This window comes from Callorhinchus milii, unplaced genomic scaffold (assembly GCF_018977255.1).
Source record: "Callorhinchus milii isolate IMCB2004 unplaced genomic scaffold, IMCB_Cmil_1.0 Scaffold6, whole genome shotgun sequence".
NCBI classification, from domain to species: Eukaryota; Metazoa; Chordata; class Chondrichthyes; order Chimaeriformes; family Callorhinchidae; genus Callorhinchus; species Callorhinchus milii.
This window is the reverse complement of record NW_024704747.1, coordinates 22,724,851-22,750,964: the sequence shown is the minus strand read 5'-3', so window position 1 is coordinate 22,750,964 and position 26,114 is coordinate 22,724,851. Positions and strand designations below refer to the sequence as shown.

General features: G+C 38.7%; 1 protein-coding gene across 6 annotated transcripts in view; it reads left to right on the top strand.

Annotated features, from left to right (window-relative positions):
* Nucleotides 1-26,114, top strand: part of pms1 (PMS1 homolog 1, mismatch repair system component) — a 56,766-nt gene that overhangs the window by 22,120 nt on the left and 8,532 nt on the right. For all 6 annotated transcript variants that reach the window (XM_007890138.2, XM_042336446.1, XM_042336448.1 and 3 more), the window contains exons 2-11: nt 486-643; nt 1,445-1,627; nt 2,910-3,012; nt 3,743-3,906; nt 12,270-12,386; nt 17,120-17,242; nt 18,326-18,472; nt 18,974-19,839; nt 23,736-24,212; nt 25,321-25,451. In XM_007890138.2, the coding sequence (XP_007888329.1) occupies nt 512-643; nt 1,445-1,627; nt 2,910-3,012; nt 3,743-3,906; nt 12,270-12,386; nt 17,120-17,242; nt 18,326-18,472; nt 18,974-19,839; nt 23,736-24,212; nt 25,321-25,451 (2,443 nt within the window). In that variant the 5' untranslated portion in view covers nt 486-511. The remainder of the gene's footprint in view (nt 1-485; nt 644-1,444; nt 1,628-2,909; nt 3,013-3,742; nt 3,907-12,269; nt 12,387-17,119; nt 17,243-18,325; nt 18,473-18,973; nt 19,840-23,735; nt 24,213-25,320; nt 25,452-26,114) is intronic.

Genomic DNA, 26,114 nt, shown 5'->3' with positions numbered 1-26,114 from the left:
ATTTGTACAGATTGTGCTAATGTCTTCTGTATTTTATCTTTGGGTTTTCGCTGTCTTTAAGTTGATCTTGCAAAATGAACTTGCAGAGACCAAAGGAACCATTACTGAAATTATTCCTTATTCCAGCATTACGTATGAATGCAATATTTAAAAAAAAAGAAACCTGAAATCTGTTTGGGGATGTGGGTGGGGGGCAGGAAGGAGGCTTATGTATTTTTGGACCAAGTTTTTGTTCGCAGCAGCAGAGAGAGGGAGAGCTGTGATGGAAATAGATAGTACAGAGAGCGCTATACAAATGTAATTTGTTGTTTTGCTGTAGAAGAAGACCTAAGTGTAAGGGTGTCCAAATTGTAACTCTGTGTAGCAAACGTGGTCAGTGGATAAGGCAGATTAAACAAAAAGGAAGCAAATGTACTCATTTCTGTCTGATTTTTTTTTGGAGGCATCTCTTCAGAAGTCTTTATAGCCAATATATCTTGTTACAGACCTGAGCTGGTTTAGCAAGGGAATTATGCAACATCTGCCACCAGAGACCATACGACTTCTTTCAAGCTCCCAGACAATATCCTCTGTTGTCAGTGTAGTTAAGGAGCTGGTGGAAAACTCTTTGGATGCTAACGCAACCAACATCGAAGTGAAATTAGTAAGTAATTAGTGCTTTTATTTTCTCATCAAAACTTCATTTCTGTGTTCAGGTTAGGAGAGGTTGTGTTCTGTTTGGGTCAGGGTGAAGTGAAATGTGATCGCCACAAGCTCAGGTAGCAGATAGATTGCGCAAATCAGTTCACTTGTTGACATTTGAGTACAACCTGACACGAGAAGGATTGTATTCGGTGTTCATAACAAAACTGTAATCATCACAAAACTATTTCTGAAACTCTTGTAAACAATATTTACAGGGAATAAATCTCTATAAGGTTTATGCAAACAGCAGAATAAATATCATTTTTGGCATACTAACATACATATTGTTGATCATATATATATATACTGTTTGAACATCAAACTTACAGTCCTCCTAAAGGTCAGAGCCAACTAACTCAACAGCTAGAGATTTGCGACCATTTATGAAAGACACCAACCACTGTATTTACAGTTACTCCTTTTCTGTGGGTACTAGCAGTCACTCGTATTACTTTCCAGTCCAAGCGCAGCAACAAAGATTGTTAAATAGAACGTTTGCTCACAATGTGCTGTGGTTTATTTATTGTTAACTGAATAATTTGGCAAGATACATACTGGCATTTCAGTTTTTTAATTTCATTCAGATTTGGATATTGTGAGTTTTAATGCTTAAAATCTGAGGAAGTTCAAGCTTGGTTCCATTTACTAGATTTGAAAAGGGCTTGGCTTTAGTCTGTCAGGAACCTAATTTGCATCTATAATGCTTCGACTACCTTACATCATTTGTGACTCAATAACTCTATCTTTTGAACTTTTGCAGGAAAATAACGGGTTTGACAAGATAGAGGTGAGAGACAATGGAGATGGGATCAAAGCCATTGATGTCCCTGTCATGGGACTGAAGCATTACACATCTAAAATCAGCCAGCACGAGGACTTGGAAACTCTACAAACATATGGATTTCGTGGAGAGGCCTTGTGCTGCATCTGTGGTGTATCAGGGGTAAATGATTCAACTGCTCATCTCCTAAACTCCTGAGGTCACTCATCCCACCACATTCTCATCGTCTTGGTGGCATTCAGGATGCGAATAAAAATAATTTCTCTTGCGGTCGGGCAATGTAGTGTGTTCAATTGCCTATGTTTGGTGCCACACAGTGGTGGGATTCAGATTTGTTCTTTTTATTTCCACTAATAATTGTTGAGACGTCTCAAAACACTTCACAGAATATACTGTAAAGTGAATTGACTGTGTAGTTTGTGGCGAAACGTGTCAGCCAATTGCACACAGCAGTGTCCCACAAACAAACAGTCGTGGATTGAGTGACCAATTTATTATTTATTTTGAAGGAATTATTACCCCCAGAAAAGCGATCCGCCAATTCACTAACAACCGGGTTCCTACTTACTGTCAGGTAAACAGAGGCGTGTGGAGTAAGGAGACTTGCCCAATGTTTTGCCCTGCCGGGAATTGAACCCAGGTCCTCTTGCTTGCGAGGCGAGAGTGTTGTAAGCTTCTGATCTTTGCTGTGTTTCAGCTAGGAGGGACCATGCAGAGGTCTGGTGTCTTCCTGCGGGGAAGAGACAAATTCAGTCTTTACTGGATTGCTCTTGCATGCCTAGGATAAGACATTTCTAGATGATTTGTGAGGGGCTTGTGAGAGGAGAAAGGGGGTAACATACTATGAAAAGGTAAATTCTGACCTTCCTCATTAGATATTGCTTCCCTGGTGTTTAGGCTCATTTTCTGATCCAGAGACTAGGTATGAAAACTGCTTTAATGGTCTGTTTCTGATGCTGCCATTGAATAAGTTTGTCCTGAGATCTCCCCTAGTTAGTTCCTGACTTCAGGGGGCCCCACTGGGAAGCAGGTAATATTCAAAGGCAGATTTCATATCTAATCACAGATTTCTAAGTGACTACTTTCATAAGGATTTTAGAGGTTAAAGGAAGAGTGATGGCTTGTTGGAAATGCATTCTTTCAGATATATGTTAAATTGAGGATCATTCTGCCCGCTTCTCAAGTGAATGTTAAAAGAACTTTTTTTTTCCTGATTTTTTGGGGGGGATTTTTTCCAATTCTCCGGCCACAATCTTGCTGATGAATTGGCCATTCTTGGCTGTTTATGGGACCTTTCTGTGCAAATGGCAGCATCGTTTACCAACAAAAACAGCCTCCAGACGACAGGAATTACTTGCGAAATACATAGAGGCATTTCAACATAAAGGCAGGCTATTCCTCTTCCGTGAAGGAAATAATAAAACTGCACTTTGCTTCTCGACAGATTATCATCACAACTAAGACCGCTGATGATGAAGTGAGTACACAGTATACTTTGGACAACATCGGACATGTCGTTTCACAGAAACCTTCTCATATGGGACAAGGTAATCTAACGTATTTGTTATCTGAGGGAATATAAGAGGGCGCATGTACATGGGAGTTTTCTTGCTTTCAGTGTTAAAATATGTTACATTTTTCTGTAGGGTTCGGACCTCAACGTTGGAGCTTCAATAACTGCAGCAAAGTTTGAAAAAAAATGAAACCTTTATGTAGGAATACATTGTGGAAGCCATACATGTAGAATTTGTTGCGATGTTTAAAAGGGAGAATAGATAGTTGAGAAGTAAGGGTTGCAGAGAAAGTGTGTGGTAATAGAATTAAAAGTTTAAGGAGCTGATATGATCTAATAAATGGTGGAGCAAGCTTGATGAGCTTATTGTCTTATAGCAGCACATTTGTGGCTGCAATAATAGGAGAATAGCTTCTTTTAGAAATTCCGCTCAGACATCAATAAGAGACTTCATCAATCAATATTGATGGAGAATGGACATAGTCAATGGGAAAATGGGGAAGGAAGGACTTTTTGGATTTCCATAGAAAGACATTTCTTGGAAGTAGTAAAAAGACAATGGAAATATGTAGGGAAATGTCTAACTAATAAATATCAGAAGTTGATTCTTTCCCTCAATGTAAAACATTGAAGGCCACTTTTAGCATGGCAAATGCATTGATGACAGAATTTCCGTGATCTGTATTATTTGAAAAGAATGAATTCATCATCTCTCCAGTATTGATATCATTTTATGTGTCGGTTGGTGTTTTCTGCTTATATAGGAACAACTGTGACTGTTCTAAGACTTTTTAAGAACATCCCTGTGAGGAAACAGTTTTATTCCACTGCCAAAAAATGCAAAGAGGAACTGAAGAAAATTCAAGACCTCCTCATGGCATATAGTATAATAAAACCAGAGCTCAGGATCGTTTTCACACATAATAAGGTACGGAAACCTCATTTGTTCTTTTTAAAATTCATGTGTGTATATTTTTTTAAAAACAATATCAGTGGAACAATGATAAGCTTGTCACAAGGTGACGCGAGTGTGTTGCTAAACTGTTGGAAACATAAAACATCTTTTTGCAATTATTTTTAATGGGATATACAGAAATATACAGTTGAATCCTGTTATAAGACCTGTTATTGTTAAAGGGGTGCATGCATTCTCTGTTTTACTTGCAGTATTGTGTTACACCACTAGATGTCTTGGATTAGCTACAATTAATTTTTTGCATATTTAACCACACTAAACTCTTAGGGTTTATTTTCTTATCGTCTTCCACTTCCTCTTGTTCTATCCTATCACTGAGAGAAAAGACAAGCAATCTGCTCCCTAGACTCTGTTATTATGATATTTGAGTTGAGCTAACTGCTAAGATAAAACAACATAAGACTAATACAAAGCAACTTGTTTTCCAAATCCACAATCTTTTCTTTCATAAGTGCTTTTGTTCTAAAGCGATCCGCGTGAAGGGTACCATATAAATACACATTGCTGTTGTTGTTCATATAGCATCAGGTATATTTCTATAATGTATCTCATAAAAGTAAAATTGGTAAATGTCCTGAAACTAAGAACATTGCTAATAGTCTAGAAATGACCTAAACAAGTAAACACTGAACTCCTTGGAAGGTAAGTGATTTCAGAATTTTGTATATTGAGGTATGTTTGGGGGATGTGTTGAAAATACTGTGAAACAAAATTAAAAATGTTAGGTACATTGTGAGAGTCTTTATATTGTCTAATGTGCTGAAAGTAATTTTTACTGTGAATGTTTATGACATGATCATTGACAGTGTTTGATGGCACAGATTGAGTGCAAAAGTTATTCAGAGAAAGTTACTGAGTAGGGTAGGGATTTTTAAGAGTAATCTGAGAATCCAGCAATAAACATATACATACTAAAACCAGTGGTCACAACCTTAAAATCAGAGGCCAGCCCTTTCGCACTGAGTTGAGGAAAAACTTCTTCATTCAAAGGGTGGTGAATGTATGGAACTCACTACCCCAAAGGGCTGTTGACGCTCAGTCCTTGAACATATTCAAGACTGAGATAGATAGATTTCTTATTGCAAAAGGGATTAAGGGATATGGGGATAAGGCAGGGTTAGGTTATTAGCTGGAGTTAGATTAGAAGATCAGCCATGATTGAATGGCAGGGCACGCTCGAAGGGCCGAATGGCCTACTCCTGCTCCTACATGTTAATGTTATATGCATCCTCTAAATATACAAACACCTTCTCAATAAGAACTCACTTCTTCAGTTCCCCGTTAAGCAGTTTACAGTTCACAATGCAGTTCACATATTCAGCATCAGTCATCCTGACAACCTCTCTGATTGATTCATTGAGATTGATGACTAGTGGGTAGTTGGCCTGTGCCCATTGGGATTCATGTTGAGACAGTTCAGCATCATTTCACATCAAATCCTTATTTGGAGCCAGTAGAGAAGACCTTTCATTCTGTTATTCTGGACTGGATTTCAACCTAAATCCCTGAAGTGGTGTTAACTCACCATACCGCCCAATCCTCAGTGTTTGACATTTGACGTTTTGCACTCTCTGAGTGTCCGAGCTGTGACTCTCTTAGATTGAGAGGATTGGTAGGATTTCATGGTTTTGATCGCAGTTGAAACAGTTTTCCTTATCTGGATTTAGAGTTTAATAGACTATAACATTGGTGGGAAAGAATGTGTTACACTGTGCTGTGTAAGTATTCGTTAGCTGATATTTATAAACTTTTCATGACAGTTATGTTCCGTTTCCATCAAAACATCCCATCTTTAAGATTGTTGACAATCTTTGTAAATCAGTTCTTGAAGTTGTCAATCTACTTATCACAACATGTGGGGAAGGAGCTTTTATTTGGTTGACAACAAGCTTAATGTAAGAAAAGAAAAGCAACCTTTTTTCCACCTCATCTTTCTTCCATTCCTTGGAAAATGTGGTTTTTTAAACTGTAGAATTTGTAAAAGAAAATGAATGGAAATAATTATCAACAATTGGACAAAATAACATTAAGAACTCTAATCCAATGATCTGCCTTAATCACAATCTCATAAGAGCACTCACATCAATGGAAATATTTCCACTTTCCAAACCTATATCATTTTAATCTTTGTGGGAAGATTGGTTGCCTTTGCTAGATTGGGGACATTGCCATTTGCTTTTTCCAATATTTCACCCTTCCTCTCCTGAAGGCACTTAACTCCCTTTTCCATCCACTGAGGTATGATCACCCATAGCTGCTCAGGTAACTTATTCACATGTATTACCTGTAAGGTGCCCTCCACCCAAGTGGTCAAATTTTGCTTTAGTGATTCTAATTCAGTGCCATGGCAGTTTATACAGCTTCAGGATGCATCACAGCTGATCCTGATCTTGTCTCCACATGCAGTTTGCACCAAGAGTGGTTGTATAGAGATATAGTTCTGAAATTCCATCTGTCTTATTCTATCAAACCATTTGTCTTAAACTTTAGGATCAGATTGTGCAAAATTCTTGGAAGTCATAGATCTGCTTTTGACATAGGAGCTTTTATTTGATTGCCAATAAAATTAAGTCTTAATTTGGAAGCAGTTTTATTTTAAGAATTGAGAAAAAATGACTTCCAAATTAAGACTAATTTAAGAATTTGATATTAGGACAAAATGGTCTTGCAGATTAAGATTTGGCAGTCTCAATTTGCCAAGTCTAATTGTATCATATTGTTACTCTCATTGACTGAGATAAGTTGACTGATTTTGGAACCTTTCTGTTCTGTATCTCCAAGGGGTATGAGGATGAGGCAGGATTGAATGAACACTTTGCTCTGAGCGCCAGTACAGACTCCATGGGCCAAATGGCCCTGCTCTATAAATATCTTTGATTCTATAATCCTATTAGGAAGGGTGGTAGAGGACTAAATGCTGGACTCGTTTAAGAAAAAGCTTGATGCTGTAATGGGAGGGTGGTAGGATGGATCTTCTGGAAAGATGAGTTCAAGTGGGTCAAAGGATGTTCTTCAACCATAGCTCTCTTGTGAATAGGTGTTCGAATCTCAGGATTTTGGGAGCACCATTACCATACGGGATCACCGGTATTGCAAGACCAACTTGTGAAGCACGTTACTTCCTCACACTGATGAAATTTCAGTTAGATTCTGTAGATGGCAGCAGTGGTTCAGATTGCTCCATATTTTAAACCTAAAGACTCTAGTTCAAGAAAGTTGGAAATCTCCAGAATGAAGTTTAGTTTTTCTAAGTTGATTACTTATCCAAGGAACCCAGATGCCAGTTCTCCTAATTAATCAGTCAGTCCTTTTAGACCAGAAAAACATTAGTTTACCATAGTGTAGACCAACCCAGCGTTGCTGCTAGCATAATAAATTTCAGATGGAACTAACATCTTGTTCTTGTGCTGAAAAAAANCTAACCTTTGTAAGGTAAAATCATTGATATTGTATTACCTTTCTTTTCATTCATACAAAATCAGGAGGGAAGGAATTGTTTCAGCAAAATACATCAGTCCCAGAGTAATTCATTAAGCATACCGTAGCACCTCCCTATCTCTCTGACCTGCCCATACCCAACTCCTTTGCCCAGCCCATTTCACTCAGCTAAATGGCCCAACCCCTTCACACCAGCACCAGTGGCTGTGCCTTCAAGTCACAGGGCCCTGATTCTCTGGAAATTCCTGCCTCAATCCCTCCACCTTGCACTCCTCAATCTAACCTTCAATCCCATCTCAAAACCTGCCTATGGTCATCGCACCCTTCTTCCTTGCTCAGTGTAAAGCAACTGTACAGGATGTCCACAAAGACCTGTTACCCTCCCCCTTTTGTTTCTACAGCGCACTAACCAACAACTGATAAATGTGAAAGTATACTGATAATTATATTTAATTGTAAAAGTATTTAATTGTATTCAGTTCAGGGTTTAATTGTATTTAGAAGTCTAGAGGATCGGTGTGAGCGCTATCATTTTCATGGCAGATAATTATCCGTCACCATGTTCGGTGTGACATCTTCCATAACATGATAGAGTGATGAGGGAAATGCATCTCTGATGCTAGATTCCAGTAACTTCTCCACAACTGAACTTAAACCGACATGTTTATACAGCAGTTACCTGGTTTTTCCAGGCAGGGCAAAACCTTGGGCAAGTTTCCTTACTCCACACGCCTAATAATAATCCCTCCAAAAACAAAACAATAATAAATTGGTCATTTTCAATCCACGACTGTTTGTGGGACACTGCTGTGTGCAATTGGCTGCCGTGTTTTGTCCACAAATATATGGTCAATTCACTTTACAGTCTATTCTGTGAAGCGCTTTGAGACGTCGAGAAGAAAAGCGCTATATCAAATGCAAGGATTATTATTATTATTCTCCCTCCCTTCTTAAATAACGCAGCGACATTTCCGATTTTCCAATCCATAGCCACCATTCTTAAACCCAGCAATTGGCTCACTTGTACTCAAAGCTGTGTGGTATACTTACTCGGTTGGTGCAAGCAAGGTAGATTTATAACCTGCTGAACTCAGGTAAACCACACTCTACATTGTGTGTTGAGTTTGTACCTACACAGTACAATGAGTGAACCAAAGAAGATGTGTGAAGCAGCTGGGGCCTGTATATATATATATATATATATTATATATAATTAACCAATACGCACACATGTGCTAAATCTAGTCAATGGCAAAAGTACAATCAATTGGAAAGCTACAGTACTTTATTTAGCAGTGAATCACTTTCGGTGATTATTAGATGCTATAGGTGGAATATGAGGAACCCTTTGACCATTGTTACCAAATTTACCCCGTGGCCTTTTGGTAAATTTCCACATGTATGTGGATGATACCCAACTCTTTCTCTCTGCCTCCACCCTCAACTCCAGGACTACTGGTGTCCTGACTGACTGCCTGTCCGACATCAAGTCCTGGATGAGGGAGAACTTTCTCCAACTGAACATCAGCAACACCGAGGCCCTGCTGATTGGCTCGTGCCAGCGCCTCCACACCTCGGGCGCAGCATCAGTATCCATGACTGCACACTCAACCTTCCTAAGCCAGTCAGGAAACTGGGTGCCCTGTTTGACCCTGAACTGTCCTTTCTCCCCCACATCCACGCTATGACCGACACTGCCTACCACCACCTCCGCAACATTGCCAGACTCCGCCACTGACCACCCCTCAGGCTGCCGAAACCGTCACCCACGCATTCGTCACATCAAGGCTCGATTATTGAGACTTCCTCCTCATCAGCCTTCCCAACTCTTCCCTTCGCAAGCTGCAGATCATCCAAAACTCTGCAGCTCACCAGGTTCCTTGACCCCATCCCTCGCACTCTCGCCCGACTCCACTGGCTCCCCATCCTCCAGAGGATCGAATTCAAGATCCTCGTCCTCACTTTCAAGGCCATCCATGGCCTTGCCCCCTCCTATCCCTCTGACCTGCTGACTCCCTACCAACCTGCCCACTCCCTCCGTTCAGCGGGCTTCAGCCTACTCCATGTCTCCCGCCCGACCCGTCCTACCATCGGTGGCCGGGCTATCAGCCTCTCTGCTCCCACACTCTGGAACTCCATCCCACAGTCCCTTGGCCTCGCTTCCTCCCTTGCCTCCTTCAAGGCCGGTCTCAAGACCCTCCTCTTCGATCGTGCCTTCAGTTGCCCTCCCACCTCTCTGCCTTCTCTCACTCCTCCCCCACCCTTCCCCCATGCTCGGGTCCTAACCCCTGACTGTCCAGGACCTTGGGATGTCCTTCCGATGAAAGGCGCTCTATAAATGCAATTTTGTTATTGTTGTTAAATAACCTTTGGGACAAGTGCATGGAACCTTTAAATTTGAACTTTCAAGCATTTTCATCCTAAAGTATAGGGCAAACTTGTTTATGCATTAGTTTTTCCTTCAGCACTTCACTACTTACTGAATTGTTTGATTCACTTGTTATGCTCAAACAGTGTTCTTCCAGAAGCCAGAACACATTTGGTGTCTATCCAAACATTCCTTTCGAATATGGCAGTCTCTGATCTGGATGTGGGTAGGTCACTTGTAAGCACTCTCCTCTATTAGCGGTATCCAAAAGCCAAGCCAAGACCAACAGTGATTTGAATAGGGAATCTGCTAGAAGGATCTGCTAGAGGAGTATGATCTCGTATTGCCTTTTGGTTTATACATTTTGGTCTGATACATATTTTACATTCCATTCTGAAACAAAAAGTTGTAGAATCACACGGCATTGCTAGAAAGCACCATCACTAAATCTTGATCAGAAATTTTCTGGGAAGTGAGGAGGTTCATCTCCCATTACTTTCTATGAAATTTAGTACATGGTCGCTCAAAGATTGCTAAATTTAAACACATCTGATAACATTAAGGTTACGTTCTCATGCTTTGGCTATGTTAACCAACAAGTGGTGCAAAGAGGAGAGGTCTTTCAGGGCAAGTGCTGGCACTGAAAAGGAATGGAAGTTATGGGAAATAAATCTTCTTCCTACCATGATGACACTGCACAAATGTAATGTCAATTGGTAGTAAATGCTGACATAGGTAAATTACTAACTTATCTTGGAAGCATGGGTAATGGGCTCAGTTCTTCATTTCGGAAATTCTGTAGAGGAACTCTTACTATCAAAAAGTTGTAAAGTGTAGTTTTTTTATATAAACACTTAGGAGTATTTTTGAGCAATCTCTTGTAATATTTTCCTGGAGAATTAGCATGTGATGGGATTTTAACTGCAAACTTACCCTTCATTTCAAAGCTGGCATTCAGCACTTTTATGCAGAGCTTGTATCATGTGTATAGCACTTGAACATTGGAAGCTCCTCAAGTTTCAAGCAAGCTGTTTATTATTTGGCATGCAAATTCAACTGATTAACCTTTAAACAAAATCATCTCCTTGTTGAAATGTGTATTTCTATTTATTATTATATATAGTTTATACATGTGGAATCAATTAGATTGTTGCAGCACAAAAATACTCCCAATTGTGAAGGCCAGGTTGATATCAGGAATGAATGCTGGCGTTTGAATAGAGTGACTCATGTTGGTTAAATGAGGAATAGTTTGTTTTATGAATTTAAAAAAATGCGAACTGTGTATTTTATTTGATGAATATAGTGAGAAACCCTTCTGATATGAGCTTGCTTTGCCTTGAAACTGTTTAACATGTTTAATCAATACATTTGTCAAGTAATGTCACTTATTGTCTTTGTACAAAAACATTTGCAGTGTTTATCTTAATTGCATATAGTGTGGACAGTGAAATGCTTACCTGGTATTTTACTGCCATGCATAAATCTCGTGGGTGGTTGAGGGATGGAGCATTTTAGTTTGATAGACTAGTGTGTAGAAGGTGAGGGAAATCCTGTTTTACAGTTCAATGTTAGAATCAGTTAACTAAATCTGGTACTGTGCAAATATACATTTTTGTCTCTTGTGCGTGAATCAGAATCATTCACTGTTTATGGTTTCCTTGAAAGAGGACCCTTTTATTCAATGAATACCATGTGGTCCAAGTCATCATATAAATACCACTGAGTGTGAATGACACTAACTCATTCATTATGGTATTACAATACTGTTTTATCTCAGTGGCTAAAAAGTGTGCAATTCTGTAACCAACCAATTACTTTCATTTAAAAATTACTTGTTAACAAATTATACTTTTTGTGTGATTTCATTTGACCAGGTTTATTATGTGTTTATTACATGTGAGGCATTTCTTTCTGTAAATCTGACATCAGAATAGAATATTGTGAACTTTTTAGGATTATTTTGCAAGAAACCAATTTTAAATGTTTTCTGAGAGAGTCAAACATTTTCTGTAATTGAACTGTTTAGTTGTATTGCGCCCAGAATTGCTTTGAATCTGTTGAATACAAGTAGTGCCTTCGGCCACTGCGCCCCAAAGCTATGGAACTGCCTCCCTCAATGCCTTTGCCCCCTCTTTCCCCATTCCCCATATAGGGATTGCATTGTATTCCAAAGAATCACGTTGATATAACTTGATGTTATTATGATCATTATCCTGACATGTAGCATTCTGCTATATGCAATTTCCTGTTCAATGAATTATTATGTAATGCTTCAGTGTATCCATCAATGTCAAGCTCTAGGAATAATACAAGTATATTAAGTAAAACTGTACTCTTGTGTTAACTGCTACCATTTGAGGCTTCTCCAATAGAAGGAGGGCAAATATTTAGTACAATTTTCTGGAAATATGTTAATATTGTGTAGGCACTTAAACCTACATATTGCATTTGCTAAACAAACCTAAATTTAGTAATAAGAATTTGACTCTGTGCCATCATATTTCAGGCGATTGTATGGCAAAAGGCCAAGGTGTCGGATCACAAAAAGGCCCTGCTAACAGTTCTGGGAACTGCTGTTATGGTCAGCATGGTACCTTTCCAACATCACGAACAAGAGCCAGAGGTCAGTATAAGGTTACAGTGAATATGTTCTGAGGGTGGGGGTGGAGAGAGAAAAAAATTGGTACTCAGCAATTTAATGTGATTAGTTTTCCAAGCACGTCTCTTGTAACCACTTTACAACTGTGACAGTCAACATTATTTTAACTGTTTGAGGCGAAAACGGTTTAATAAACAAAACACATTTTTCTCACATGTGCTGACTACTTTTTTGTTTTTTAAAAAAAAGTGAACGAGTATGAAGCAATTTTTTTAAAAAGCTGCTTATTTAATGTTAATCAACTGTATTTTGGCTGATGTCTTTACCTTTTAGATGAACTGATGTTTACGAGCTCTTCAGGTTTTGTAATTCAGGATTTAAGTTCATTGAACGTTCCGAGATGCTACCCACATGAAGGGCGGACCATAAATGGAAGTTGTGGTGTTGTATTTGTTTTTCATAAAGTATAATTATAACAGCAGCTTTTGATATGTGCTTTATCACGACATTGAGACATCTCAAAGAGCTTCACAGAATATACCATAAAGTGAATTGACTGTATATTTTGTGGGCCAAACGCAGCAGCCAATTGCAGACAGCAGCCAATTGCACACAGCAGCGTCCCTCAAACAGCCATGGATAATGGGATCTATTGTTTGTCGTGTGCAAACCTTTTATGTAAATGGATATCAGCCTCGCTCAGTTGCAACTTTCTCGCCTCTGAGTCAGAATGTCGTCGGTTCAAGACTCATGTTGAGACCTTGAACTCACATAAATCTAGGTTGACACTACAATGCAGTGTTGGGGAATGTCTGCATTGTTGTAAATGCTGTCTTTTGGGTGTGTTGTTAAACCGAAGTCATGTCTACTTGTTCAGGTGAACGTCAATAGAGCCCACGGCACTTTTTAAGAAGAGAAGGGTGTCTTCCTACGTGCTGGCAACGATCCCCCAGATATAAAAAAAAATTGGGTCATTCACCTCATGGCTGTTTGCGGGAAATTGGCTGCCACGTTCACCTAGAAATACAACAACAAGATTACATTTGTATATAGGGCCTTTCACGTCGGGAGGACGACCGTGTACAGCATTTCAGACCCGACTACTCTTTGAAGAAAAACCTTGAAGCAGTTTGAGACATTTCATGGTGATAAAGCATTCTAACAAAGAGTTATCGAAGACACCTTTAATTGGGTAATTGACAACTAAGACAGAGGTTTGGTTGCTAATTATCAGTTTAATGTCTTATCTGAAGGAGAGCATTTCTGATTACGCAGCACTCCTCCTTGGAGCTGGTACTGAATGTTCCACTCTCATCCCTTTATAGTAATTGATGACTGGATGTCAGGTGGGATGAACTCGATAGAGCTGTCCACTGATGGGAATCCCACAGCTCTGTACTGTAGTATTTTATCATTGCCATCAATTTATTAAAATTAAATGCTACGGAAACCGCATGCATTCTGTCCTGCAGCTCAGTAGATAGGTCACTCGCCTCGCAAGTGAGAGACCTGGGTTCTATTCCAGGCAGGGCAAAATATTTGGCAAGTTTCCTTACTCCACACGCCTCTGTTTATCTAGCAGTAAGTAGGAACCTGGTTGTTAGTCGATTGGCAGATCGCTTTTCCGGGGGTAATAATCCCTTCAAAAAAANTAGTAATAATAAATTGGTCACTTCAATACGCGAGTGTTTGTGGGACACTGCTGTGCGTAATTGGCTGCCGCATTTCGCCAACAAAATATACAGTTACTTCACTTTACAGTATATTCTGCGAAGCGCTTTGAAACGTCTCAAAAATCGTGATAAGGCACTATATCAAATGCAAGGATTATTATTTATTGTTATTCAAGATTTTTTTAAAAAAGTGATTCATTTGAAATAGCACAGCCTTCCTTACTCAATTTTTCTTATTTCAACGAGTGATAAAAGTCAAAAAACAGTAACATAATGTAATCAGAGCATTTTGCTTGATAAAGACAGGCACATCCAGGGAGTTGAGTAGTCTGAAGGATTTTGAATACTGTCGGTTACAATTTTTTTTAGTGTTTCTAATAAGGTTTCTCCTTCAACCCTTTCCCCCCTCTCTCCCACACACGCACATGCACGCACATAAACACGTACACACATACATATGCACACTGCCAACAGAAAATCTCTTGGACTGCCAAATGCAAGTATACCTACACAGGAGTCCATTTGCAACCTGGCAGCTTGAAAACAAGGTTATTAGGAACTGACAAATGTGTTCTGACTGTGAAGTGGAAACTTCACTAATTACTAAAATAACTGAAGAAGCAATGCATGCCTGATTTTGTATGCGGTAATTATGTTGGAAAGTTATAAACATTGACCGGTTATTTGCACAGTGTTTTTATGCAAAACATTTTTTGAAAGACTTGACAGCTTTTCAGTCCAGCCTTACCAGTGCATGTGTTAAAAGATATCACTTTGTGAAGTAGTGATTTGTTATGCTGTTCTTTGTCCTTATTTGTTTAAAATGTCTTCTAAAAATACCTTCAAAAAAGGAGATGCTGTTTTGTAAGCAAAATAGATTTCTTAAACTAGGATCTGTAAATATACCATTGATTTTGCTGGAGCATTTAATGGTGTTCATAAAGGTTTCTTGTATGTTATTTGTAGATGGTTATAATTTTGGAGACGCTGAAAATTTGTTATGAAAGATACGAAATGTACTAATCTGCAGTGTAGGCCTGGGAAGTCCCATGATCTATTAATTTGACATGCCCCACACAGCTGTTAGCTTGTAACAATTTTAGGATGTGATCGTCAAATCATGGAAAAAGTTGTATTTCTAGGATGTATTTCACTGGAGGGAATGTGACTTCAATACAGGTCACGTAAAGTTATTATTTTTAGCAATGTTCAGAATCTGGATGAGCTCCAGGTTACTTCCAGCAATTTAGTTTTTGACTAGCTCGTAGGTTAGCAAAAACAAAATATTTGAAACTATGCTTATTTTGCTGCCTTAATTTTTTTTGTTAACAGCTTTATAGGTTTGAGCCACACCAAGGCGTTTTTTTTTTCCTCCTGGATATTAATTCTGGATTAAGTTTGGCATTTAACAGCTCACTAGGGTTCTGTCAAAATATTATACTGTAATTTGATAACAGTACACCACTCAACTGGAAATTGTACAAGTGAAATCAGATTTACACGAGTTGACTTTGCTTATACATTTTACAATACAATAATGTTTTGGCAAAGAGTTTACCTCCGTCAACTAGACGTCTCGACAACGTGATCAGTCACTATCAAAATGCAAGAATTAATATTAATTATTAATTTCACTCACAAATATACAGACAATTCACTTTACAGTACATTATTGTGTATATGAGTCTATTTTCATCTTGTGGAGTGCAGTTCCGAGATGCTACCTCGCGTGAAGGACACTATATAAATGCAAGTTGTTGTTATAGGTTTTTAAAAAAACATGCAACACTGTAATAAACTGCTCAAACGTCAGAAATAGGCCCCATGAAGGCAGTGTAAAGTGATAATTTATAGCTAATGCGATTTGTGCACTGCGGTGCTTTGTACCAACAACAACTTGCATTTTCCAGCGTCCCTCACGCAGAATACCATTGCAGCTTTGGGATTGAAACTTCCTCGTGGCCAATCTTTAGACTTTACAACCTCGCATGCAGTGAGTCTTGTCTACGTTCATACTGTTTCTCTGCGCTGTTTAATAGATGGTTGAGCGGTGACAAGAATGACCCTGTTTGTTTTGCATTTTACAACCAGTAGATAGCTAGAGTACCTCAAAGGACAAGATGAAGATCAGGGGCGGGAGAAGCAGCAGGTCATTCTGAATAAAATGACAATCCAGCTGTTATTTTAGAAATCTTTCACAGTGTATGTAACGGTTGCATTGGTTCATAAAATCTAATTTATCACTTCTGACAGATGTTTTTGTGCTGACCGCCATGTTTACTCAGTAAATAGAGATTGCCTTTACCCTTTGCCTTACATACATTCCAGCAGACAGTCATGCGAGGGAAAAAATTTGGTAGTTACTGCTGGACGAGATAAAGTAGAGTAGTACTGACTCTTATGTGTAGACATAACATTTCCAGATATTGACAACTTGAAACAAAGGCATTTGGGGGGAAACAATTATTGGGGAAAAGATCCAGAAAAACTGAAAATTAAGATTTTTTAAAATATGAAATGAGGTATGAGAAACTTAATTACATAATGCAATATATGCTGACTAGCTCGAATAGCATAGAATACTGGAAAATAGTATGATACGTTTGCATCATCTGAAGGTAGAATAAGGTTTGATAAACTATTGCTATTAGTGTGTACCAGCTCCTTGGGCCGTCCTCCCAACGTGAAAGGTTCTATACAAATGTCATTTTGTATTGTATATATTGATGATCTTGATTTTTCTCCCTTTTCTCTTTGCGGGGTATCCATGCACATTTTCTGGCTACAAGTACAAGTCCCGGTGCCAGTCTAATCCAGGCCGCTGAGAGTTGCTCAGCAGTGGTCTGTGTCACTTGGCCCTGTAGTTGTTTGTTTCTCCTCAGAAGGCGCCTTGTCCCTGCTTAGTCTTGCCATCTCCTAAGGTGCCACAGTGGGATGAGGAACTCGGCTTAGGGGGAGTCCACGAGCAAACAACCTCTCTGCTGTGCATCCCAGCTCCAACATGCTGTGCTACCCTCCTGAACATCATCTTAATGACTGCAATAATTGCCTTGCTATAAGAGTGTTTCTTTTTGGTATTTACAGATATTTCTCAGCGGTTTTCTTCCCAAATCAGGCTCCAACTCTTCCTTGACGAGTCTCACGAGCCCTGACAGAAGTTTTATTTTTGTTAATTCCAGACCTGTTCACCACAAGGAAATATTAAAGGTACACACGTGACTTTAGTGATGTCTGTTTGTTGCAGAGTTTAAGGTGTAAATGTACCTGCAGGGAACTAATGTATTACATTTTATTGCAACTAGATTAGACATCTAACAGTTAACATATGACAAATCTTGGGTTCAAAGAATTACAGTAAATGGTAATTGAAATGCTCTTTTCGATATACCATTTGGTATGACACCTTTCATGTCGGGAGGACATCTCAATACACTTCACTGTAAATTGTATTGAGATGTCCTCCTGATGTCCTCCCGACATGAAAGGCATCATACCATTTTGTTTTGTAGGCAAAATGACCAGGAAATGTCTTTATTGCATGAAACATCCTATATTTTATTGTGTGTATTGTACAAGGTGCAGGCAATAATGAAATCACTAAGTCCCCACCAAGTTTGAAATTAAGTGAATTTGGCTGCTGTTTCCAAGCTAATTATCCAAAGTACTGACCTGCCAGGTTGTGACTTAAGAAAACAATGATTCCTCTGGTAGATTATTCCATATTTGTGCAGCTGACACTTAGGTTTCAGCAGTGAAAGAGAAGCCCTGTGCGCATAGCTGAATTGTATTACATCCGTAATTGTTTTAGCACTTTTCTTCATTTTGTGCCAAAACAGTGGGTGGTGCAATTAAAAAAGACAGTTAATATGTAAGCTGACTCATTCATTACACTGGATCCCGCTGATATAAAAAGATACAAAATTCAATAATTAATGGTTCCAATACGATGTTCGTAGTCAGTGTGGTGAAGTGAAAGTGCTTACTCTTTCCACTCTGCTGCTTCCCATCTTTCAGCCACTGTGTCCCACTCTCGGGAGCGCTCCCTCTCCCTGTATCCCTCAGCCGTGCACCCTCCCTCCCTGCTTTCAGATCCTTTCTAAAAAGACCTGTCTTTGACTGCGCCTTCGGTCATCTCTCCCTTTTAGCCTGCTTAGTCTCCTGCTCTGTCTCTGTGAAGTGCTTTGTGGTCTTTTCCTATGTGAAAGGCTTTGTACAACTACAAGTTATTGTTGTACAAAATTATACCAGATCCCATGCAAAAATAATCTAAAAGTTTTCTTGCTTTTGCAGATGATTCGACAGTATTATGCTGCTCAGTCCCAGAAGGATTCTTCACATATTCGTTATCCAATTTGTTTCCTAAATATTTTGGTTTCAGCTGCTTTTGTAGACGTGAATTTAACACCAGATAAAACACAAATAATGCTTCTCAACAAGGTGAGGTGTTCTTTCATGTTTAAAAAGGCCATGCACTGTAATCAGTTGTTTCACCATATCAATAATACAATGAAACTTTCTGTATTTAACATGTGTTGAATGATTGAAATGTTTAAAGACTCTCCAGTTCTCCCCCAAAATCTTCACCAAATTGTGTTAAATATTAAAGCACCACCACCAAAGAGTAAGGAAGCGAGTCAGGGGAAAAATAGTTTAAGAGCAACATGTAAAATGTTTATAATTCCTCTCCACTTTTTTTTCCACAAACAATATATAAAGCTAGTAAATATCTCCCAGTTTTTTTTTAAAGTTTATTTCAGGCTGGTTTGGAATTGAAGAAATTATCCTCAGTTGTAAAAAATAAACTGTATGTCAGGGGAAGGTAATCTGTTTTTTCATTCTGTGGCTAATATAGTAGTTGGATCAAAGCACTTTTATTTAAAGAGGATGATCAAAACCTGTACTATAACCAAATTGTTGCAATGATTTATCTGCCACCAGGAAGCCATCTTATCTGCTATCGAAAAGATATTGATTTCAATATATGGGACACTTCCTACAACAATGGCTGGGGAACCATCTTCTGAATGTGCAAACAAAATTGAACAGCTTAGCAGTGATATGCTAAGTGACTGTCGTACCATACCATTATCGGAGACTTCTCAAGTCACAGAAGCAACAATTCCTTGTTCTAAAACAAAAGAGGTTTCTGGTGATTTGGGTAAAGAAGTGAATGCGGTCAGTAATGTTGCTCTGATTGAATCAAGTGAAAAGTCTCATAAACCTGGGGACAAGCCTTTGTGTAACATTCTAGAATTGGATTCAACACTTGCACTAAATAATAATAGTATTTTTTCAAAGCCTCGAGATGCTACTGTCATGGACATTTGTTTTGAAAATGCTAATAATCTAAGCCTTTCACTTGAGACATTAAAGGAAGCACAGAAATCCATTCAAATTGAGCAAGACACCGTTGAAATGAGTGCTGAGAGCTGGAGCATGGGGCATGGAGTGAAAGACTCTGCTGGACAAATAATTGAACCTGTAAAGATCTTAATACCTGGCAAGATTGGAGGTCAAAACCAAACAATCTGTGACAAAGATACACAGCAGACTCCAACCGATACTAGCCCAAGCAAATATCAGAGTAAAAGTTCTTCCAATGTAGTGCAGGATAAAACTGGGCAGATTACACTATACGACTTGATCAGCAATCACACAATAAGAAAGGCTTTGTCACCCTCTGCCCTTTTCATGCAAGAAACTCGGCTAAAACTGCTAGCAGAGAACCCAAAGACCAGTCTACAAGATATCAGCGTGGAACTTGAAGATATGTGGAAAAATCTGAATGAAGAAGAGAAAAAGAAGTAAGTTTTCAGTTCCAACCTTTTAATCACACAACCCAGTAGTTTCCATTCTATGTGACTCATGGTGTGTTCTTTGCAGTGAAGAAGTCCCATTACTTCATGAAATATTGAGCCCAAAATTATTTTTGGCATTTCAGAATGCCACGCAAGTCTCCATCATTGATGTTTTATGTGCTGCATCTCCAGATTCCTGCAATTAATTACTTTGCTGTTCTTTTCCATTTAGTTTTTCCCTTCAAACATATTTTAATGGAGAGCGATGATGAACTTTGAAGAGAAGTGAGTTTCTCCCAGTGTCTTGGCCAACAATCCACCAAAATAAAACTGGTCGCTCATTCCATGGACTGTTTGTGGGACATTACTGTGCGTAACTGGCTGTCGCATTTCCCCCACAAAATACACAGTCAATCCATTTTCAGTATATCGTGTGAAGCACTTTGAGACATCACAACGATGTGATAAGGCGCTATAGCAAATGCAAGGATTATTATTAACACTGGAAACATAAGTGAGAAAGGTAGTACAGACTTTTGTCGGAATCGTTTTGGAGGTCAGGAAGAACTACCTTGTATAATAGTGTACCTGGCTTGACTGAATCAGCAGGTTTAAAAATGAAGGTACAATTTCAGACACTGGAGATATCATCTTAGTATAAGAAAAGATGTCTGTTATGGAGTAAGTGTTCACTGTAAGTTTATAAAGTACTTCCCCACATATCAGTGATTCACAAATATAGTATTTATTGACCACTGAAAGTTATTTCTGTGAGCAGGAAAACTGTTTTCCAGATGACAGAATCTTATCTGAGTCCTGTAGCTCAGTGGTTAGAGCACTCGCTTTGCAAGCGAGTGACCTGAGTTCAATTCCAGGCAGAGGGCGAAACCTTGGGCAAGTTTCCTTACTCCACACAGAGCCTAATAATAATCCCTCCAAAACCAAAAACAATAATAAATTGGTCATTTTCAATCTACGACTGTTTGTGGGACATTGCTGTGCGCAATTGGCTGCCGCGTTCGCCCACAAATATGCAGTCAATTCACTTTACAGTGTGTTCTGTGAAGCGCTTTGGGACGTCCTTCTGACGTGAAAAGCGCTATATCAAATGCAAGGATTATTATTATCAGCCAGCTATTTATTTCTGAACCTGAATTAGATTGTTCTACCAGTTTGCTCCACATATGTTACCCTGGATTTTAAAAGGCTAACATGTTTGCAGTACTGTTGTCTTCCACAAGATAGCTTTCATTCATCTTGCTTGTGACCATGTTTATTTAACCTTGCAGATGATACATTTCGAAGGGTCTCAATTTACTTTGTTTTCTAGAAGAGTACAAGTATACTGGAGCAATAATCTAGGCAAGGTACCTTATCACCCTTATTTTTATGTTATAATCCCAGTTGCATCAAACTATCCAAATCGTTTTCCAGAGATTTTGAACTTCCAGTTAGATGGTGCAGTTGTTATTGACATCAATTACCATTTGTTATTGATATTTTTGATAACTATTAATATGTACATCTTAATGGTTAATTGAACACTTGATATATATCCTAATAGTGAATCTTTCTGAAATGAGATCCACTCCATCCTCTTTTCAGATGAGGATATTTGTAGAACCATCGTATAACTTTACAGCAATATACAGCAATAAAGACTGGGAAACATTCCAGCTTCACCCCTGGCCTTTGCTGAATTGGCTGATCTCATTTAGAGGTGGCGGGAAGGTGCCAGTTCATCTCAACTAGAAAGGTGAAGAATAAACCAGTGTTTTTGTCTTCACACTGTCTGTTGTATAATACACATATGCAGACAGTGCCTTGATCTGTGATTCTCCTTCATTTGAGCACCTCATCTCACATTTAAAGAATGTGTGATGTACAAGAGACTTCCTGGCTCCCCCACCCATGAAACTGTTTTCCAGTTTGATACACCATCTTTGGAGGGCTGCACTAAATTAGATTGAATTTAGATATTTTGTTCCACTCTCTGTTTGGAGAGAACTAATGGAAGTTGAATGTCACATCATGTTTGCTGTTGGGAAGGAGAGGAACTATTGCGTTGGATACCGTATAAGCATCTGAGCTGCATACTGTCTTCTATGTCAACATGGAAATTGATTTTTTTCCAATCATCCCATCCTTTTCTGTTCATCACTCCCATATTGCAGTATCATTTTGCTCCACCAAGAAACGCAAGGTTATATATACAACTGGTCTTCCTTAAAATTCCAAGAAGAACACCACAATGTCTTGGTGCCAGAGGAAGATGACTGAAGGTTTTCTGACACTTGGTTCAATTTACTTTGTGTGTCGTGCTGTGCTGCCAGTTTGCCTGTGGTGACTATAGGGGAGCCTGCAGTGCCTTCAGCTGTACCCCTGGCTGAGGTAAATGAATGGGGGTTGGGGGGATAATTAGTATAAGGTCCAGAGGTGACCACACCAAAGACTTGCATAATCCAAAAAGAAGCAGACTGTTTAATTGGTAACAGTACATAACTCAGTGGTCAGGTCAAAGCTGTAACTCTGTTAAAGGATTAAGTTTCTGTTGAAGTGAATTTTCCCCTCCAGCTGTACAGGTAGCAGATGGTTTCTATCTCAATAGTTATAGTTGAAGCAGTCCCTCCACCACTTCTTCGATATGATTTATTACTTGTCCCAGGGACCCACTTAGATTCAATAGACTAAACTGAATAAAGGTACCATATGTGAATTCAGTAAATGATAATTAGTTACAACTGGTGAAGAAAAATCCATGTTTTTTGCCAACATATTTTCCACTATATCTGCACTTAATTAACTTTGAATGTTCGAAATAAGAACGATTAGTTCTCAGTACATCACAGGAAATGGTAAATTGTGCTTCACAACAATATATATTTCCTTAATAGGAGAGAATTTTTTACAATTAAATTTGCTGTGTAACCATGTTGTAATGTTTTTCTTAAAGTTACAATATAGGTGCTGTGTCAAAGTTTAATGAATTCCAGGTGTTAAGATCATTAGCCTTGTGTGTTTTTTTGACAACAGTTCTTTGCAGGTTCAAGCTAATCATTGGAGAATTTCAGTACATCAACATGGGGGGAAGAAAGCAAGCCTGACTCCAGACTCTAATAGTTACATTTTAACTAGAGCTTCAAACTTCATTTTTAATTGCCATTTTTTAATTTTCCAAACATATTATGGAAACATTTTCACGTACAAATCCTGAGATGGTCATGGCCTTCATGGGATTTCCATGCTTTTTCTCAGAACACTGATGTGAGTGAAAATATGTGCTGGACTCTCCTGAGTCTGAAAGACTGGTTGTCCAGCGCCTTGGGATGTCCTCCTGACCTGATGGACGCTATCCGAATATAGTTTTTGTTGTTGAGCCCACTGCTTGTTTGAATCTTGACTGAATGTATTCTTTCATTATTAATGTTTGCAGTTCTTCCTTCCTTCAAAGGTCTTTCTCAACTTGTTTTACAATCCTGTTGAATTCACACTTATTATTTTCAATAAAAGTGCTGAACTAAGTCCCCACCACTTATGCATCATCCAACTCCAAATTATTGGTACATTATGTTCATAAATTAATATCCCATTAGCCCCTCTCAATAATCCTATCTGAATACACTCACTTGACTGAAAGTAAACTCTAGCAGCAGATGCTTAATCATTTCTTATTAAAAACAGGAATGTTGAGAATATTTTTCTACCTCCTGCTAAAATTCAATTAAATCAAATTGAAAAAGTTAAAGCCCAATTAATATTTTTTTACTGGTTTCACAAGACCTTGTGCGAAATAGGTTTAACTATTTTTTGTTCTATATCCATGTGAGTATCTTAAGAAGGCCTTCATGGAGTTGTATTTCCATTTTTTTTAGTTTTTAAATAACAGCAATTTTTTTCTTTAGGTTTGAGGAGAAAGCGGTAAAAGATCTGGATCGCTACAATTCACAGCTGAAGAGAGTGCAAACATCTCATCAAGGAGAGAAACAACAACCTAAATTGAACTCAGTAACAAAATTTGTTCAGAAACACAAACGTAGAGCACCACTCTCAAACCAGCAAATCTTAGATAAACTCTTTGAGTCACAAACTCAGAAGAAAACAGCCTTGGAGCCATCTCGTAAAACAGTTGAAGTTCCGTTTTCTTTAAGCTCTTTGAAAACACAACTCCAACAACTTTCTAAAAGCTTTGATTCAGGTGGTGAAAGACTTCAGCTCATCAATCGCCTGTCCTGCTACAATGGATGGGTTATTGCCTCTGGAAGGAAACTGATGTTGTTAAATCCATTTCGGGTGGAGGAGGCTTTGCTGTACAGAAGACTGATGGAGAACCACATCCTTCCCACACAGACACTTGATACACCAATATCTCTAAGTAACAGGTACTGTGAAAGTAATAGAAAAATGTTGAATGGGCAATAGATCCCACAGCTTTTTAGTATTAACAAACTTGAAAATTCAGTCTCAGTGCAATAAATATTTCTAATACATTTTACAGTTCCATTAAGCTCTCTTTTGCCAGCTCAATTATGATTTTTGTGTTTAAGTTGTTAAAACAACATTTTAACTATTCCCTCCTGCATACATTGGTTGTACTTCAGAAAAAATAGAAAGATAATTACTTTACATCTGTGCTTTTACTGTTAAATTCACAAGGCAGCAAGGTACCGGGGAATATCTCTATGATGCCAAGAACCAATGAATTCATCCAATGATTAATTGTTCCAGTTCACGTAAAGAATTAACAACTCTGACTTGCTCCCTCCCTTACCTGGTTCAAGGCCCTTCTGAAGACCTATTTCTGACCGCACTTTCTGTCCTCTTTCCCCTCCCTATCGTCTTCAGCTCCCACCTCGCAGTTCGGGTACCCGGCCATTAATTTAAGAGGTTTGGGATGTCCTACAGATGTGAAAGGTGCTGTAAATATAAATTTGCATTGTATAATATCAAAATATTCTTCAACTCAGATTTTCTTTCGGGGTCTGTGGTTTATGTTTTGATCACACTTATTTATTTACTTCATTCCATTGTCATTCATTCAGTAATCAAAGGAAACGTGCAACAAGTATAGTCATACTTCTATTTATAAGAGCTGGTACAAGGAGGTATGTGCGAGGCATTGGACCCGAGGGTGGCATCCAACTAACAAAGAATTTACAAAGGATTTTAGGAGGAACTACTTACTATCTGATTCAACCACTCGGCCCAACCAGCCTGTGCCAGTGTTTATACTCCACACGAGTCTCCACCTATTCCTCCCATACCTTTCTGTTCTTCTCTCCCTCACGTGATGGTCTAGTTTCCTTTTGAATGTATCTCCGCTATCTGATTCAACCACCGCTTCAGGCAGCAAGTTCCACAATCTCACTACCATCTGCATCAAGTAGTTCCTCCTAAAATCCTCTGTGTGAAGCAGTTCCTCCTGAACCTGTGAAAGCATTCAACCATTGTGAGGTTGTGAACTTAACCTATTTGTCTGATTAATTACAGCCTGCTTGGTGGACCCCAGTACATAGATCGTCTCTGTAAAATGCAAAAGGAATGCTCAGAGTTGAATGGGGTGGTTTCTTTTACAGATCCCAGGCTTGTATTCAATGGCTTTAAGATACAGCTAATACCAGGTATGTTATAGGCAGAGATGTAACTGTTTTGTAACAGCTTAAAAATATAACCCTACTCATAAAATTGAACGTTTCAACAACATTAAGTTTGAGGAAAGTTAACTTCTCTTTATCCCCAAGGGCTATATAGTATTTGTCATTCCAGTTTTATTTATTGCCGTGAACTTTAAAGACGTTGTATTTAATTATTGTTCAATGCAGATTTTAAGAATCTAACTAGCACATCTGACACTTTTCCCTTCTTAATATTGCTGGAAGCAAAGTGATAACCCTTCCAACAATACACTGATGTGAACAAGGAAGTCTGATGTATATTTTCCACTCCTAATCACATTGGCTAAGTTCTGAGGAAAGTTCTAAGCACTCTCTTAGATTTGAGCTCGGAACTCCAGTACTCTTCTGTAGTGTTATTAAAGCACTCAGTGCACGACAGTTTTTTTAATTAAAAAAATAGCAAAAGACTGCCAAAAGACTTGACATTACTTTAGAGCAGAACCTGAATTGATTCACAACCACTGCTGCATTTATACTTCAGGGGCGCTAATTAGTCTGCTCCTGAGACCATCTTTTCAACTTGGTCTCGACTGCCAAGCCTGGCTCCAACATGATTCACTATGGGATCAGGCTGCTTAACCCCAATTTGTGCTGCGCTTTTCAAGACAA